Raw genomic sequence first — 18,893 nt, 5'->3', positions numbered from 1 at the left:
TGTCCTTTTTATAAAAGACAAATAAGCCCAAACCTCGGGCTGCCATCCAAAATCCGTCTATGACACCATTTTGAAATGAGCACTTGGCCGGCAGACATGCGATCAACATGCGTTTAAAAGCTGTGGCGGTTTCAGGACGGCAGCGCTTGTCTTCCACATTCTAATACAGTCACACATTCTTTCATTAATCTGGCCCAGCGCTGCGCCACAAAACAACATAATTTGCAAAACCACTTGATGGCTTCAAAAGGTTTTACCCAGACGGCTTTGGTCTCCCTGACAGTGGGAGAGACAGAGAGGGGGAGGATGGGGGTTATGGAAAGTGTCAGCACTAGGTGTGTGGTAGGCCTCTGTCTTTGTCGGCTCTTGAGTGTGCTCTTTTTCCCCTGAAGGGTGTGTATACGTGTAGAGAGGGGTCAGATTGTTTGTTTGACATGGTGATATCATCATGAAAATCACGAATTACAGTGGGGTTCAATTAAGCAAAACATCAAAGAATGCTTGTTTTTCTTCCCCTTGGCCTCTCGCAGCTTTTGTGCATGCTTTTGCAGTGGATGCGTGTAATGTTTGAAGGGTAATGTGAAGGCTGATAAAATCAGGTGTCAAGACAAGGGTGAAAGGCCTCGTGATGATGTAGCTGGTGTGATGATGATGCAGAAACTGGAAAACAATGCTGCCAGTAATGAGGAAAACTGACCGCCAACCGCATGAGACACACGCACACGTATCTCCTAAAAGACTTCATCAGCTCTCGCTAATAAGGCGTCCTGTTTAACACACACAGACAACACATCGCCCTCACTGAGTCAGAGTCATATAACAACTGCATCTAAATGGAAACAAGCAGCTTTTGGGTTTCGACATCAAAGCGATTAATGAACGATGGATAACCAGAAGCCACTTTTTAGCCCAGGCCAAACCAAACACAATACACACGCACATACACGCCAAACCAAATACACTATTAAACACATGCTGTTTGAGCAGGGAGACTGCTTTAATACTGCTTAGATCCAATGAACGGCTGCTGAAAACCTCAAACTGAAGACAATATTGCTTTATCCACACACACACAAGCATGTCATTTTTACATCCTCATGGAGACAGAATCATTCATTGGGAAAGTTAAATATAAATAAATCATCTGCGGAGTACAGTTATACAGAAGAGACCACAGATTATCACTATTTGAGATGACTGATACAGGGGACAATATTTGCTTTATTCTTCATACTACTACAAATCTTTCTGCCATATTTTGGTATAAAACATATGGTTCAACAGTAATAGCACTACTAAAATGTTTACATTGATAAATGCAAAACATCTGAATGTTACAATTGCTTATGTTATGGGTAGGGTGACCATACGTGCCATTTTCCCAGGATGCATCCTGGCCAGGATTTCTATATTGCCTAAAATATCTAGGTTTTGGCTTTGTTTGCGTATGCAGGCCGATCGGTGTATGACATCAAAATATCATACAGACGGTTCCTTATGCTCTCAAAATGCTCTCGGGGTATTTTGATGTCATACACCGATGGGTCTGCACATGCAAACAAAGCCAAAACCTAGATATTTTAGGCAATATAGAAATCCTGGCCAGGACGCGTCCTGGGAAAATGGCACGTATGGTCACCCTAGTTATGGGTAACCGTGGCCCCAACTTGTAGGCTAGCACTTAATATAAAAATGCTCATTACACTGAATACAATTTTTATATCAGAACATGTTTTAAAATCAAATCTCATAGTAGGCCTATGTAGATGCGCGCTTTTGTAGCACTGCTTCATGTGTGTCTTTCTGTTTTGAATCGGTGGTTCGGAGTTTCTATCGAATTCGAAACATTGCCTGCGTCCCAATCTGCATATTATCCGTTCTAAATTCTATGTGATAGTAGTAATTTTCAATACTATTTAATGCAGATAGGGGGGGATAGTATGCACATTGGGACGCAGGGTCTGATTTTTTTTCATTGCGAAGAAATTAATTCAGTTGATTCAGAGTTTCGAAAAGCTTTTTTCCCAATCACTAATAAACACTAATACCGACAACAATAAAAGGCCTAAAACTTTCTACGCAAATACGTGAAAGGATGACACACTAGCTACGTATACATTTTGAAATTCATAATGCAAGGCACGTTGCATTCTCAGTGTTGTCGGGCACCATAAGAAGCATTATCGGTTATTGTCGGTCGTCTTCTCTTTTAAGTTTGAGCAGCACAAAGAAAACTTGCTATGTACAGGTAGGCCTACTTAAAGGCACAATATGTAATTTTGGCTGCTAGAGGGCGCATATTCAAAACAAACAAAGAGACAAAGGCGTAGTTTGATGACGCCGTGACTGAGTGTGGAATCATGGGAGTTGTGATCGTCTTCATTCCCACAGCTGATGCAATCCGACGAGACTCGGGCAGAAATCATGTTCATGGATGAGCTAATGATTTATTAACGTAGTAGAAAGAAGCAGGGTGAGGCTGAAAGCCGTCGAAGCGAAACGAGGCCGCTGAACGAGCGCGACACACGGCTCGAAAGCAGAAGAGCTTTTATTATGCCACAGTCGACCGCTTCCGCTCCTTCCTGTCGTGTGTATGTGGGGAAAAAAAGCAGTGCTGTTTTATCATACTAGATACGTTTGAAAGTTCTGTTATAATGCTACTCTGTGTAGTCGTCACCGGTCTATTAAAACGCATAACATATTAAAGCGTCTTTGGTGTTTCCATGTTTTCTACAAAACAAAACCGGAAATCGAGGGGTTATGACGTCATTGGCAGGCAGGTCCGTGTCACTAGTTCAAATTGCTTATTTCTCTGGATTTAAACATTCTTCGAAACATTTGGGATAACGTAAGTACACAAGTCAGCAAAATATATAACACTGTTCTAGTGGTTTTTGGATATTTTAATAAAAAAATCTTACATATTGTGCCTTTAAATTAAACGTTTATAGCAACTTACCTGAACGATACATCGGGTTTAATGACACAGACACGTGAAGGTAACTCTATCGTCACCTGATCAGAAGAGTGAGCGGTCAAAATGACAGCGCGCGTTGAAAAAATTCTCGTTTTCGTGTGCATTGCGTAAAATAACATTTCTGCGATAAGGACCTACCATTCATGTTACTTTTTGATAAATTGTTTCATTTTAAACACGTCATAACTGTAGATAGCAGAAAAAAATACTGGACATAGAGAAAAAATCTTGTACACTGCAAAATTATTTAATTATTTAAATTTTTTCCCAACAAACTCACACTCCTCTTTCTCACGCAGTCATCACTCAAGCTCTTTAAGATATCCTGAAATGTCTCTTGAAAATGTATAGCCTAGAAAATATAAGATTCAGTCATCTAAATATATTGTAGCCTGTATTTATTTACCAAATCTGCTTCATACCTTTCATTATTGATTTATAAAGTAAAATATGTTCAGATAATAATCTCTTGGTTCCACACAGGAAGTAAAACATCTTTTAGACTGCAGAGTAACTTATTTTCTGAAAATCACATGTCAAGTTCTCAGTGAATCCTTCTGATCGCTGACAGATTTATTTTACAACTAAATAAGGTCAGCTGTTGAATAATACCATAGTTTATCATTTTCATTTATCTTTCTTAATACAAAAGCATTGACTCTTGAATAAGAAATCAAAAACCATGCCGCCAGCATGTTCTATTTAAAGACAATAATAACTTGTATAACAATAATAATAATACAATAATAATAATAACAATAATAAACTTAATTTGTAGTTTTTATTTAGCACCTCTCCACTTTTGTCCTCTGCAGTTTAGTATTGACTTGTACACAGTGCATCATGGGAAAAATGCACACTGGAGTCCAGAGAAGCCATCATAAAAATAACCCAAAACATTTGGGTTCGAAGAGTTTGCTTTTAATATTAATTTACCTCTTAATTATTCCATTATTGTTCTTCAGCTTTCATTCTGAAGAGACTTTGATCTGAGGAGGTTGTACAGAACTGAAATTTAAAGTATTATGTAGAAGCTGCCAAGACAAAAAGATCAAGCAGAAGAATGGCATTTGTTGATCTGCAGCGATGTGTCCTTACTTTCCCTTTGAAAACAATGTTTTGTAGGGAAGGCAGATGACTTCAACCTTCTGCGGTGATGCATGAATAAAAGTAGTCATTCCAGTGGCTTAACCTTCACTATTAGGACTTAGCATACGAGGCACAGACACACAGAAAAGATGTGTGCTTCTGTATATAGAATTTTATAATGTCTTTCAGCCTGACATTGGGCATGAGTTTTAAAACAGGGCTCTTTTGTATGTCAAACCTCACGTTTTAATGGATTTCCTATAAAACTGTTCACCGATCATGGTATTCAAATCACAGCTCTAGCAAAACTGCCCCCTCTGTTGGTGTCTGGAAGCGATCCTAGCCAAGGAGGTACACCACATCTAACGCCAGGCTGCACGCTCTTCCTTCAGCACCCATCATGCTTTTTCCTGTGGTGCGTGTGTGATCATTTATAGGGGGCTTAATCAACATGTATTTAGTGCATGTATTTTGTGAATCATTTTTATAGGCCTTGGTTGCCTGATTCTGTGTACACAAGCCAAAGGTTGTGCCAGATCTGAACACGGATCAAACAAAAAGGCCCACCGTGACATTCAAAGAAGGGGTTGTTAACCCTTATTTCACAAACTATTACAAGGTGCAGTAAATCAGAGACTAATAACGTTTGTAGAGCTTCATATGGCCCTCGAATCATGCCGGTGCTACCACTTATTAGCCTATTTGTTGCATATCTATCCATTAATTATGTTTTGTACCCAGACTTTCCAGTGCCACAGGCCACCCTCTGACATCCGAGAGCTTTAAAGGTGGGCCATTCAAACAAGAATATGAAAATGAAACGGAGAATGGGGGGGGATAAAAAGAAGGAATGCATAAAGTCAGCAAGAAAAGAAAATCTCTTTTGAAAGGGGTGCATAATCATTCTGAGAGCCCCAGTGTGGAACCTAAATAATACAGTTCAGGTTTTGATATAACTATTACTGCCTGGGAAGAGCACTTTGAAGTTAATTGAAACCACTGGGCAGCAATCTCCTTTATAGCACTGACAAATAACAGTTTCCTACAGCTTATCATTGAAGGTTAGGGCATGGGGAGGCACATGCCTGTTCCATATGCCCACTCAATACAAATAAAACTCAAAAGGCCTTCCTTTTCTCCCAGGCACACCATGCAGGACACTGAGAAAATGGTCATGGACAGGATGTGGGGAGCACAAAACTGGTCTTTAGTGGTCTTAAACAGCCTCAATGTCTGACCCCCATTACTGTGTTTTTACCAGACTTTACCACCTCTTTAGAATAAATCACATCACAACTTGATAATGCTACATTAAAGTATAGGTGGCCCAATATATTATATGCGCTCAAAGGGAAACCTATTATTAATCAAAGGAGAGACTGCTTTTACTTACAAGCTTTTTTCCAAACCACGTAGCAGGTTCTGGTTCTAATATATGAGCCGAGTATAACGGTCACTGAATTTGTCTTTAATGTTACTTATTGTTTTTCTGGCACAAGGCTCTTTTCACCTTTGATTTCAGCTCTCTCTCTCATTTTTTACATGCCTATTTGCAGGGGTAAAACACAGGCCCGTCGGAGGGTCATCTGCTGTCGATGCGCTGCACAATAACACATAACATCCCCCATGGTGAAAAGTGAGAACAGAGAATTGGCCAGACAAAAGACATGGAGGATTTGATGAGCTCCAGGAGTTCAAAGTTTTCCGTCTCGCTTGTACCACATCTGAAAGCATGCTGCCCCTAAACCTGCGTTTAACTTGCTGATCACGTATTAAAAGTATTCTTGAACATGATGAGGCGCGTGATTGAACGCAGAGCAGGCTGACAGGCACCAGCTCGAAGACAAAATCCGCCGCTGATGGGTCCGTGAAGTCCCGCTGGTGAGCTTTTTAAATAAGCCTTGAGTGACAGATGTAATATATGAAGAGTGGTTTAACACGCACACACAAAAGAAACGTTAATTGAATGATTGGATGTGAAGTATATACAGACATGATCTTTGTTTCCTCGAAAAGCTATGACAGAATAATAATTTCCTTTTCATTAGCTTACAAAAGAATCCCCATAGACACATGTGCTTATACACTTATATCCATATGGAGCCACTTTGCTGAAGTTATTTTTCAAACACATATTTCCCTCCAAAGCTAAAAGAGAAGGGCGGAAATGTAGGTTATAAATAGGAATCAAAAGAGCCCTCCTGTTTATTGCAACAAGATGACAGAGACACTGAAATCTTTGAAAGTATGAGTGCTTTGAGCTTTTTACAAGACAGGTGAAGAGAACACATGTGTTCAATCTGCGTACCAGGCTCGCCTGGGTCGGCCCTATCATAAAAGAAGAGAGATTACAAAGAAGTCTAATGAAGACACTGATCAAAGTCTGTAATGCTAATACATAGCAGGTGTTTTGAAACCTTTTAATACCCCCCTGCCCCTCTGCGGGGCTCGTGCCTGTATATCTTTCACAGAGCGGTCCTTTTGTCCTCGGCTGGAACTGGGAACCAGCGGAGTGCTTTTCAACACCACTTCACATGCATTACGAGATATCTGTTGACCTCAGACGCTCAGAGGGGGTTATGTCCATGTCATACACAAATGCTGCTACATATTCTATTACAGCTCAAAGTGGTGTTTTTGGAAAATAGAATATCCTGCTTTGGGGCCCTTCTGCCTTCAGCTGTACAGCACCTGGGTAAAAGCTGGAGAAGAGGTTGTAAGAGACCTGACAAGACTGACTTTTTGGAATATGCTCAAAGCACGATGACTATTTTTGTAGGAGCTGCAAAGCTGTTTCTGATTTCCATTCATTGAAAACAAGGCAAACCTCAGGAGAGTACAAACAGTGGCTAAGCTGCTCTGTTTTAACTCAGCTATGTATTATTAAACCTTATTATGGTATAATCATTTGTTATTAATTTACACTCTGATGTTAATTAGCCTCCCTATTGTCCAAAGAAACTGCACCCACCTGTGATTCTTGGATCAAAATTGAAAACCATCATGATATAATCATACTTGGCAGTATAGGGGGGTCATTCTTAAGTAAAATGTGTGTTCATTTAGCCCTAATCTGTATAATATACATACTTTGGTCAAAATTTAAATGTCTATTCAAAAGTGTCATGTTTAGTTCAAGTACAGTCAAATGTACAGTTATTGTTATAAAAATTATAACAAATTTATAATTCTATAAATTTATATAAAATATATATATTTCTATATATTATATATATAAATCATATAAAATTATTTATATATAGTAGGTTATTTATATATATATATATATATATATATATATAGAGAGAGATATATATATATATATATATATATATATATATATATATATATATGTATGTATGTATGTATGTATATATACACACATACACACATACACACACACTCAAAATTTGTTTTCTGTTTTATTGTATTTATTTATATATATTCCTGAAAATGTCAGAAAGCCTGGGTAGAGTAATTCCCTTTATGAGCAAGTTATACATTTTTAATATGTACTCTACACATTTAGTAAAACAGTCATTCTTTTAACACCACGTCTAGCACCGCATGAGCATAAAATCCATTAGGAACCTCTCTCAGCCCAGCTGAGCCTATATCCACTTCCGGTTTGACTCACATTACAAGCGTGGTTTTCCTGGCGCGAGGATTCTGGGAAATGTCGTCCTGACCGGAATGCTGGTAGCGACTCAAAAACAAAACAGCAACGTAAAATAACGACACCAGGTTCATTGTCATACACGTTGCATATAATATCGTAAACATAGCTAAGATTATATTTAAATCCGCTCAAGAAAAGTTTACACGCTAACGGCACAATCTAAAGACTACATCACCCAGCTCTGCGCGCTATGAAACCGAGGCAGCGTAAACAGTACTTCAGGAACATGAAAAGATCGGATGACAGTGAGAGGGAAAAGAGGAGAAAGGTATCGCTTGTAGTTTTCTCTCAGTTCGCCAAGCACCACATGTAGTTATAGAGTTTGTAAGACACCGTTCAGTGTGTCCGTGGCGGTATTGCATGAGCTGGTTGGTGCTGTGTGTTCATTTGAAGTGCGCATGTGATGCTGCTGATTGCTCCTATAATGTTTCCATTCTTTTATCCGACGAGTTCTGTCTCTGTGTGCACACAGTCATCCGGCACACGAGTGTGTGTTGAGGCACAGCGCGGGGGGAGTGTTTTCTCATGACTTTGCTGGAGTGGCTTGTGTTGCGGCATTACAGCGAGTTCAGTCGTGGTGCTAATGAATAAAGTCAGGACGCCTGTCCAGGTGTCTGTCCCTCTGCAGGTGTCTCTGCTAAACCTAGTATTCCGCACTTAGTTTACTTATAAAGCGCATGGGTCCTGTTTTCATCTGTTTTCGGACTAAACAAAAGATTCATCCATGAGCTGGTCAGGAAATGGACATGTTGTGTTTTTAATTGAGCAGAGACAGTGTAATAGAAATAACTGTTGTGGTGCAGCTGTGTTTATCTGAACCTGTTGCTTTTTCAGTGCATCATTGTGTGAAGCTTTTTGGTCCTGAAAGTAGATACAGTGGTATATTGGTCTTTATCATTTAACATAAACAGTCCTTATCAGATACGTGGACGGTAATATTATTATTGTACAGTTTTTTTTGCATTGCATTCAAGGTATATTTGATCAGTTCATGCACTTCCTGGGAAGCAAACCTATGACCTAGGTGTTGCTTGCGCATTGATAAGAAATTATACTTCCAATATATACCCTTTGATATTTTGCTATACTCCATTCTAGGTGTCAAGTTTCTTAGGGGTTCGATGTATTTGAAAACGGGTGTTTTTTTTTGGATAGGGAAAAATAATAGCCACAAAAATCAGTTTCAGTTTGAAGTTATGTACTGGTGCTGAGCTCAAATAAAAGTTAGTAATCATTTTTTTTTTTTAATACGGCACAAATGAAGTATTGCAAGATTTAAGTTGGACTCTTTTGGTACTGATCTCTAATCATTATTTTTATTAGATGGAAGTAATGTTTAACATGCCAGCGTATTTGAAAATGTCAAATTTATTTATAGTTGTACTTGACAAGTTGACTTGTCACTTTCTGAACTTGTCTGTGATGCTTTAGTTTGATAATCAAAATACATATAATAATGTGGCATTTAGTTTGCATTTCAAAGGACTGTATGTTTGATTTGTCTGTAGTATAGTCAAGTTGTTAGAAGGTCTGTCAGTAGTTTCTCTATTCAGTTCTCTCTTTCTATAACCGGTTTCATTTCCCACTAATTTTTCTCCCTTTTTGTTTTAGTCTGCTCTCTCTCTCTGATGGCATGCTTTTGGATCTTGTCTGACAGCAGGGAGTCTATGTAGTACGCGGTTCCACCACTTTATTGCAGCTGCCACAGGAATCAGATGAGTCCCTGAGAACTTGATCCAGTTGGTTTTGGGTCTGTACAGCAGACGGACAGACAGACAGGTCTGCTACCCTGCCCCATCTCATTTCGTCTTATCTCTTTCTTCACAAAAATAAACGGATATGGGAAGAAAACCACCGAGCAGCTAGACTGAGGGTCTGGTGTGTGTTCCTGCGTTTCCTTAATATAAAACACGGGTCCATTTAATCATAATAATAAATAAAAGGGAGTACATTGTTGTCTCGGCCATAAACATGTGTGCATTTGTGCCCAATAACTAGGATGTGGATGGATGTCAGAAGAAGGCCTGTGAACTATCCGTCTCAAAAAGGAATTAATTTTATCCTTAGTTCAGCTTTGCCAGGCATTTCCTAACCATATGTGGCACATATGTATGATAAAAAGAGCACTTCCATTATCATGCACTAAAAGAGGGAGACTATTGGGTAATAGCCTATTAAAAACTGACTTCATCCTTTTAGAAGTGACCTTACATGGCCTTCGACCTAAAAATACTGTTTTAGTAGTTGACAAAGGGACATTGGACAATCAGAGTTGGCGGTTTTAACGTTGCCAGGGTGACCACGAAGATCCCACTGAAGTATTATTCAATTATAAATGCCATTTTGACCATTTTATTGCATTTGCAGGAGAATGGGGGCCCTGTTATTTTTCTTTCCTCACAGTTATGAATTAGAAAAGCACTTTATGTTTTTTTTGTCCATCTGTTGAGCATGTTTTATTTCTTGACGCTCACAACTCTGTTGGCCTCTGCTGCTGCTTTTGACACCTTTCTTGATGACTGTGCGACATTATGTTCTGCTTGTACTGCGAAGAATAGTGCTTTTGATTGGGATTTTTTTTTTTGATAAATAAACAAAGAGTAAAGCTATAAATAAAAATAACTAAATGCATTATTTCGGAGTGGCAGAGTACGTGAGGAGCACAGAGGGTTGCCAGATGTTCAGAGGCTTGCGCTCCTCCCGGCCCATCATTCAGAGAGTTCTCGGCTCATTGGCTTTCTCAGCTCGTGTGTTTGCTGGAGAAAGCTGTTTAGGCTATTTCATTCATGAACACTCATTAAAATGGTTTGTGTTCCCCTTGGCAATTCTGTTAAATTAACAGCTAGCTTCAGTTTAGGCCTGATTATGAGGCCACACAGCCAGTCTTGATTAATCAATTTCTCCCACAAAATGTTCCTCTGTAAATTAGTGTTAAAGTAACGATTTATAGGTCCTAATGCCGAGCCGCTGTCATGTCGAAGCCGGTGTTTTAGCGGGAGGTGGTGTCACTTTCGGCGTAATCAGCAGCTTTTCTGCCCCCCTTGTCGTTTTCCCCCTCTCCGTTCGTCACCGTATGCCTACATCCTATTAATGAGTCCATAATAGAGAAACAGTGTCAGACAGCCACATAAAACACACTCAGGAATACATAATTAGACTCGTGTTCAAGCCATGCTAGGGGCAGATTTATATCTGGTGATGTAAAAAGAAAGAAAAAACTAAATAAGGAGGCAGTGCAGTGCAGCTCATGACTTCTGATTCTCGAAATCTGAAAAGACTGAAAAACAGGCGAGGGAACGAGGGAGGGTGGGAGTGTTAGAAAAAATACTGCCACAGTAGATAATGATACCATTACACTAATGGAGGCAGCAAATGAAGTAGCAGGCGGACACTGTGCTTTATTGCCATAGGGGGTCGTTTTCTGCTGTATTCTTAATGGCTGGAACCGCCGGTATTGATCAGGCCATCATACTGCTAATCCACACGTGCATTACTTTCTGCCGCAACACTGTGTCAGTCTTTCCACTGCTGCCACCCACAGCCCACCCTGTTCCCTTGCCACAGGCCCTGCAGAAGACCCCACAGAGCCTGTGATTTAAGGGTGGAGGTTGAATGGTGGTGTGGACGGGGTCACTGAATGTCCCCTAGTCAGGCCTCTTTTGTTTTATGATGCACAGAGGGAGAGTGAGTGGCCTGAGTGATTAAGTACAGGCAGAGGTGTTAGTTTAATTAAGAGGTAAGGCATTACCTGCTCTTCTGCTTTTTTATGGTAGTTAGTCTGTGTTTGAGTTGAACCGCGAGTGGGCTGCTGTCTTTTCTAATGGTTTGGAGCTGTAAATAAGTCTAGGCTGATCTATATCCTTTGGTGAAGCCATCTGCTAAATGACAAGTAAAAACACCTGGCTTGCCAGATCCTTGATCAAGTATTTTACTGGACTCCAAGGGAAATGGCTTTTAATTAAAAAGTGACTGATCTGGCAACTCTAGTCTTTTAAATTTTCTTTTGAAAAGAGAAAGTAGATTTAGAATGTTCCATTAAAGGAATCAATCTCAGATTATTTATTTTTTATTTGATTATTTATACATTTATTTTCACTATTTTTTTTTTTAATTGAATGTAGGACAGTAATGCAGGAAGTGTTTTACTGTCTTTTTTATTATATTTAGTATCATGCAATTCTAATATATTTCTATCATGATTTGAAACCAAACCTTCATATGTTTGAGTTTGTTTGGACGGTTCACATTTGCATTTGCATTTAGCAGACACTTTTATCCAAAGTGACTTACAAATGAGGACAATGGAAGCAATCAAAATCAACAAAAGAGCAATGATATACAAGTGCTATAACAAGTCTCAGTTAGCTTAATGCAGTACACATAGCAAGGTTTTTTTTATTATATAATAAATATAAAGAAAACAGATAGAATAGAAAAATAATAGAGCAAGCTTGTGTTGGAGGCCTTTTTGCTTTTGTTAATTGTATAATAAATAAAAAGAAAAGGAATTGATAGAATAGAGAAGCTAGTGTTAGTAGCAGTTAGTAAATTAATAGAGTGCAAGTCTAAAAGGGGAAAGTATTTTTTTTTAAAGAATAGAATTAGAATAGAGATTGCTAGAGTTAGAGGGTCAAATAAAGATGGAAGAGATGTGTTTTTAGCAGGTCATTCCACCTGGAGGGAACATTTAATTTAAAAGTCAGTGAAAGTAATTTTGGATGGCACAATAAAGCAAAGTTCACTTGCAGAATGCAAGCATCTAGAGGGCACATAAATCACAAAGTCATAAGTAATACATTTAGGTAAAGGGGTGCAGAGCCAGTGGTGGTTTTGTAGGCAAACATCAATGCCTTGAATTTTTTGCGAGCAGTTATTGGTAGCCAGTGCAAACTGATAAACAGAGGTGTGACGTGCATATTTTTCGGCTCATGAAAAATTAATCTTGCTGCCGCGTTCTGCATTAAAGGGATGGTTGATTGCGATTTTTTACGTTAGTTAGTGTGTAATGTTGCTGTTTGAGTATAAACAATATCTGCAAAGTTACGAAGCTGAAAGTTCAATGCAAACGGAGATATCGTCTTTTAAAATTCTGGCAGTTTAATGCCTACAGAAACGTCTGGTAGAGACTACAACAAGTTACTTTCCGGGTTCGTGACGTAACAAACCCAGATAAACCCTGTCCTCGGGAAAAGGCAGCAAAGGGGGGCGAGGCCATGCTGCACTGCTTTAGAGAAGAGGAAGAGAAAACTAGAGGTGCACGTAAAAATCTATTCATACATGAATTGCGATTCTGTCTTCTAACAATTCTAATGGATTCACAAGTTTCAAAGTCAATGCTCTAAAGCAGCAGTTCTTCTTCGTACGTCGCTAACTCAGTTAGCTGGATTTGATTGTTGATGAGTTGGCATGATCTTGGATTGTTTGGTTCTTAGAAGCTCATCCCGGAGTTGCTGTCATAGCAACAGGTCCGTAAGCTTAAACCTGCTCGGGAGCAGGCTTATTTCATGTAGACAGGATTAGATCGCATCTTTTTAAGCAGAACTGATACTTAAAATCTGTCCGCTACCACCGCTACTTTATTATACAAGAGTATCCTACTGATCCAGGGACAATGATTTAAAATAATCATTTAAAATTAATTTAAAGATAATATAATAGTGTAGTCTTTAATACTATAGAGACAGCCAGTTTTCCGCACTGAAAGATTTATTCGTCATAAAATTATTAATTCATAATTGTATTTGAGTCTTACACACATGCTATACAGATAATGTAGAGTTGTGCATTAATTTGAGTGGTGACGGATGTTATGGGAGTGGCTTGATGGAGCGCAGGAGATGCAGATAACATGATATTGACTCTTAAGAAACTTTAATTTATGCTGTCATGTAACAAACCTATTCAAATATAAAATTAAATGAATTGCTAATTACTACATTGAAATAAAAATGTAAAGCCTGTACAAATATTCGAAATCATGAATATAAATAATTGGGAATCATGTAAAAAATTTTAATAAAATAAAAGCACTGCACATTTAATTGATCTATTATAACATTTATGTAGTTTTGTTCGCTTGGCTGTTTCCTTTTAAAAGTCCAAAAATGTGTCAAGTTTTTCGTCAGGTGTCTTTATTAATTATATGATGTCATTACGTTCCTGTCTTGCCACCAGCCAATCGCTGCATTGCTGATCGTGGTTTCGGAGAATCGATACATAGCCCCTTTTAAACCAACCCATGAACGCGCAATTATCTCAGATAACTCAGTCTAGCCATACTAATCATCAACAACAGGTGCGTTCGAAGAACCGAATTAGCCAGATTCTGATTAGCACGATGATATCATCTTAGATGTGACATTTCATCTTGGATGTAATAAGCAACGTACGAAGAACGGGCCCCTGATAAGCGATATTAACAACGCCGTTGTTTACAATACAACCGGAGCACATGCCGCTGAGGAGAGGGGCGGGATGTTTAGACACGCACTAGAGGCGGTTTAGCCAATCACAACACACTGGGCTAGCTAACCAATTAGAGCCCATCGCCTATTTCTGAGGGCGGGGCTTCATAAAAGCAGGAAATGATCAGCGTGTTTCTCAGAAGGGACAGAACAGTGTGGAATAAAGGTAAATTATGTGAAAAATAAGGTGTTTTTTTTTTTTTTAAACGAAGCATTAATACATGTTAGACTGCACCCCATAAACACAATCAAGCCTAAAAAAAACAGTGAACCACCCCTTTAAATATAATTCAATTATAATAATAATTCATTATAATTATAATTCTGGACTCACATAACACTACCGTTTAAAATTTTTGGGTCAGTAAAATTTCTTTAAAAATGTTTTTGAAAGAAGTGTCTTATGCTCATCCAGGCTGCATTTATTTGGAGAAAAACCGTAAAAAGAGTATAATTTAGAAATATTATTACAATTTTACATAACTATTTTTTTTTATTTGGTCAATTTTAAAATAAATTATAAATGGTAAAGCTGCATTTTTTTCAGCAGCTTTTGCTCTAGTCTTCAGTGTCGCATGATCCTTCAGAAATTATTCTGATCTGCTGATTTGGTGCTCAAGAAACGTTTATTAATATTGTCAGTGTTTGTACTGCTTAATAATGTTAGTGGAAACAGTGACAATTTTTCAGGATTCTCTGATGAATAGAAAGAAAGTTGAAAAGAACACCATTAATGAAAACAAATATAGAAATCTTTTGTAACCTATTTACTACTTATTTTTACTATTTACTCTTGTGACTTATTTACTTTCATTTTTGATCAATTTTAATGTGACCTTGCTCAATAAAATTATTCACTTATGCCCCAAACGTATTGTGCAAGTCACCAAAAATTAACCAAGGGTCATTTTTAGATCAAATTTCAGTGACTCAACTTTTAAAGTTTGTGTCTAAGATGGAAATGCTTGCTTATTTAATCTTTTATGTAATCTTTGAGTGAAGAATTACATTCTTAGATGATCAAAGATTCTTTCAGAAGATTTTTCATGAATTCCCCAGTTCTTCCGTAAGCCCTTAGCACCTGATGATGAAATCTGCTTCATCACAAATGACTTAAAGCTCGATTAGCATGTACGAACAGGCCTTACTTCAGCTCGGTGCTGCTCTGCTGTCATCTCCACAGCCCCTGCCCGGCCCGAGCCATCAGTCTCGTTTTCCTGTATCAGCGTATTGGCACTAACCTCTGCCCTCCGCTAATCAAACACTTCACCTTAAGGGAAACATTCATTCAGCTCTCTCATTATGATGGCTTCTGTGGTCATAAAGATGTATATTTATATTTCCCCACCTCGTTGCTCGGCTGTTGCAGGGAAACTAGATATTGATCTGGATATTTAGTCATTTCTTTCTGCTGTGACATCAATATTACGCTAACGTGTATGCGAGCTGTGCTTGACCCTGGCCCCTGTCTCTATCCGTTCTCCCATTGGAGCTCAGTGATATACTATTCTGAAAAGCAAATCAATGAGTGAATATGAAGTTTGAGGAGTAATATAAGGCGACCCTGAGGCCTATAGCAGCCGCATTGATCCAATGTGTGGATTAAGGTTGATTTGTTTGTTGTGAAGCTTTTCACCTTTATATCATCAAGAGGTCCGGCGCACACACACACATACCCACCCAGATCCCCTAAATGCCTTTTATGGTTATTTCCTTCATTTCCATTGCAACTTATTTGCATTTATTAAGAATATTGATCATGAAAGAATTATGTTATAGGCTGCTGTTCATTCTTTGTTTATTAGATATTCATGTGAGTGTGTATTATAGGCCCATATTGTGCACATTATGCACGTCCCGTTAGATGTCTGACCCTGTTTATGGTTTTGTGTATTTAATAAAGAATGGGATTTTTATAAAGACGCTCAGTCCTAAAGTTGGTTTTCAGTATGTTTATTTCTTCTGAGACCAGAGGACGTCTAAGAAAAGAGCTGCTTTATCAGCTTTTATGCTCTTTTTATAGTCAGTCTGAGATTGTAATTGGTTTTATAAGGAGGGGTCACTGAGTGGGGTTTGTTATTATTATGATTATGATTATGAAGTTTTTACCTTCATTCTAACTTTTCATTTTGTGTTGAGATCTGCTTGTTTCAGATGTCATGAAAGGGGGTATTAACTGTATACTTGGTCATACAAACTGATATCTATCCGATCACAAAACATAAAGCGTCAGTCACATCCAATATATATTTAAGACACAAATCAATCCAAGAAAGAAGCCACCTGTGTTTAGTTGTGTGAGTTAAGTAAGCTGTTATATTTGCATGTAGTGCAGGAGAGTTGAATTTATTTATGTGACCAATTGTGTACTCAATTGGATAACAGTCTAGTCAACCAAGATGCATGAAGTTAAACAGGAGAGAGAAACTTATGAAACTCAGGGGAGGTTGATCTGGTAGGTTCTGGCTGATCAGTGGTGATGTATAATCAATAATAAATGTGATCAATAACAATAGGATCACTTCAGATAAGCTTTGAATAAACATAAGATTGACCTTGTAACCTAGACATCAGTGGTTAAGTTTTAAGGCGCTTCCATTCAAGGCTTTAGGCTTTTGTCTTCCAATTCTGGTCTTTTTTTCATATTTTATAAAATAATGTATTTATTAATATATTTTTGTTATTATCTTATTACATTTTTTTATATTATCTCTGCAATAGGTTTTTATATTACATTAATAATAAAACAACTTTATTTTATAAAGCGCCTTTAAAAGTAGCTTCTCAAAGCATACAGTATACCACAATATAAACAATACAATAAAAAAAATAAAGATAATAAAATAAAATGGAAACAAATAAACATCAAGCAAGTTTAAAAAAATATGTCTTAAATTGAACTTTAAAAATGTCATAGTTCTGAACTTCCCTCAATTCAACAGGCAGAGAATTCCAAAGGGCAGGAGCGTTGGAAGAGAATGAAAGCCCTGTTCCCCAAAGATCTCAAGCGTGTTTGAGGAACAATGAGCAAGTTTGATTGTGAGGAGCGCAATCTGCGATTAGGAGCGTAACAGTTCTGTTAAATAATGTGGTGCCGGGCAATGCAATGCTTTATATGTGAGCATCATCATTTTAAAATCTACTCTGAACTAGGGCTGGGCGATATAGCTACAAAAATGTATCAACAATATAATGTTTCATATCGTTTCGTATCGATAATTATTGAAATTTTTTATAACCTTTTTTAAAACAGAGCTATAGAATTTTTTTTTTTTAATTTAACCATTGTATTTTTTAATTAATCCAATTTATTGAGACAAACAACACCTCGCTTTTCAGACCGATGAGCTTTGTAAAAATGCTTCAGAAAGGCGGGGCATAGAGGAGAAACAATAGTGTACAGTATGTGGAAAATAATGTGTTTTTTGAACCTTAAACCCGTTCATAAACACATTTCATTGCACCAAATACACAAAATAATGTTCTTTTTAGCAACATCATATGACCCCTTTAAGGAAGCTTTAGTCTTGTCTCTCGAGGCCACAGGAGGGTGCATTGAGCAAAAGTATCGATAATTATTGAAATTTTTTATAACCTTTTTTAAAACAGAGCTATAGAATTTTTTTTTTTTAATTTAACCATTGTATTTTTTAATTAATCCAATTTATTGAGACAAACAACACCTCGCTTTTCAGACCGATGAGCTTTGTAAAAATGCTTCAGAAAGGCGGGGCATAGAGGAGAAACAATAGTGTACAGTATGTGGAAAATAATGTGTTTTTTGAACCTTAAACCCGTTCATAAACACATTTCATTGCACCAAATACACAAAATAATGTTCTTTTTAGCAACATCATATGACCCCTTTAAGGAAGCTTTAGTCTTGTCTCTCGAGGCCACAGGAGGGTGCATTGAGCAAAATAATGCAGCACATTTAAATTGTCAACGTAAGGAAGTAACTCTATAAAAAACGTGCATTACATCTAAATTAACTCATACAAATCAAATATAATTTTGTAAATTGCATAAACAATTATGAACAAAACAGCATCATGTATTTATGCATTGCTTAATCCAAAGAGCCGAAGTGCCATTCACACATATTACATTTAAAAAAGTATGAGACGCAGTGAAAAGGAATAAACCTCCACAAATTCGTGACGTGTTTTCTAAAAGTTTAAACTGTTTTTTAATCTCTTGTGTGAGACGCGAGTGCAGCAGTTATATTTGTCTGTCTAAAAAAATGCGCTAAATATGCAGTCTGTGTGAATGGCTTGGTTTCAGTTTTAACCTAATCAAGATCTTCTCCACATTGAGCTTCTATATTTCTCTAATATTTTGAAATTAATAACGCAGCAGCGGCACGTCTCGTGGGCTAGACTAACAAAACATTAAACTACAATGTCACTTACATCATCACCGCATCTCATGCGCCACTGATGACGCTCCCTGACGCACACCTAACATTCAAATGCAAATGTTTATTTTAAATTCGACTAATATTCATTTTTTATTTACAATCTCCTCATCACAGACAGGCACAGCACTCATTTCAGCATGTGTTCGTGTTTGTGTGTGCTGTCTGCGTCACTCATAGCACGTGCCTATATCCTGCACTATATCGAAGATTTTTTTCTATCGTTATCGAAGAAGGTGTACCGTCGATAAATATCGATACCGTTTT

General features: G+C 37.8%; 1 protein-coding gene across 4 annotated transcripts in view; it reads left to right on the top strand.

Annotated features, from left to right (window-relative positions):
• The first annotated feature begins 7,727 nt into the window (after positions 1–7,727).
• Positions 7,728–18,893, top strand: part of LOC107560393 (alpha-ketoglutarate-dependent dioxygenase FTO-like) — a 126,165-nt gene continuing 114,999 nt past the window's right edge. For all 4 annotated transcript variants that reach the window (XM_016244556.1, XM_016244558.1, XM_016244557.1 and 1 more), the window contains exon 1: positions 7,728–8,013. In XM_016244556.1, the coding sequence (XP_016100042.1) occupies positions 7,936–8,013 (78 nt within the window). In that variant the 5' untranslated portion in view covers positions 7,728–7,935. The remainder of the gene's footprint in view (positions 8,014–18,893) is intronic.

Source organism: Sinocyclocheilus grahami, unplaced genomic scaffold (genome assembly GCF_001515645.1).
Source record: "Sinocyclocheilus grahami isolate Dianchi unplaced genomic scaffold, SAMN03320097.WGS_v1.1 scaffold723.1, whole genome shotgun sequence".
Lineage (NCBI taxonomy): Eukaryota > Metazoa > Chordata > Actinopteri > Cypriniformes > Cyprinidae > Sinocyclocheilus > Sinocyclocheilus grahami.
This window is presented reverse-complemented; position numbering and strand designations above follow the sequence as displayed.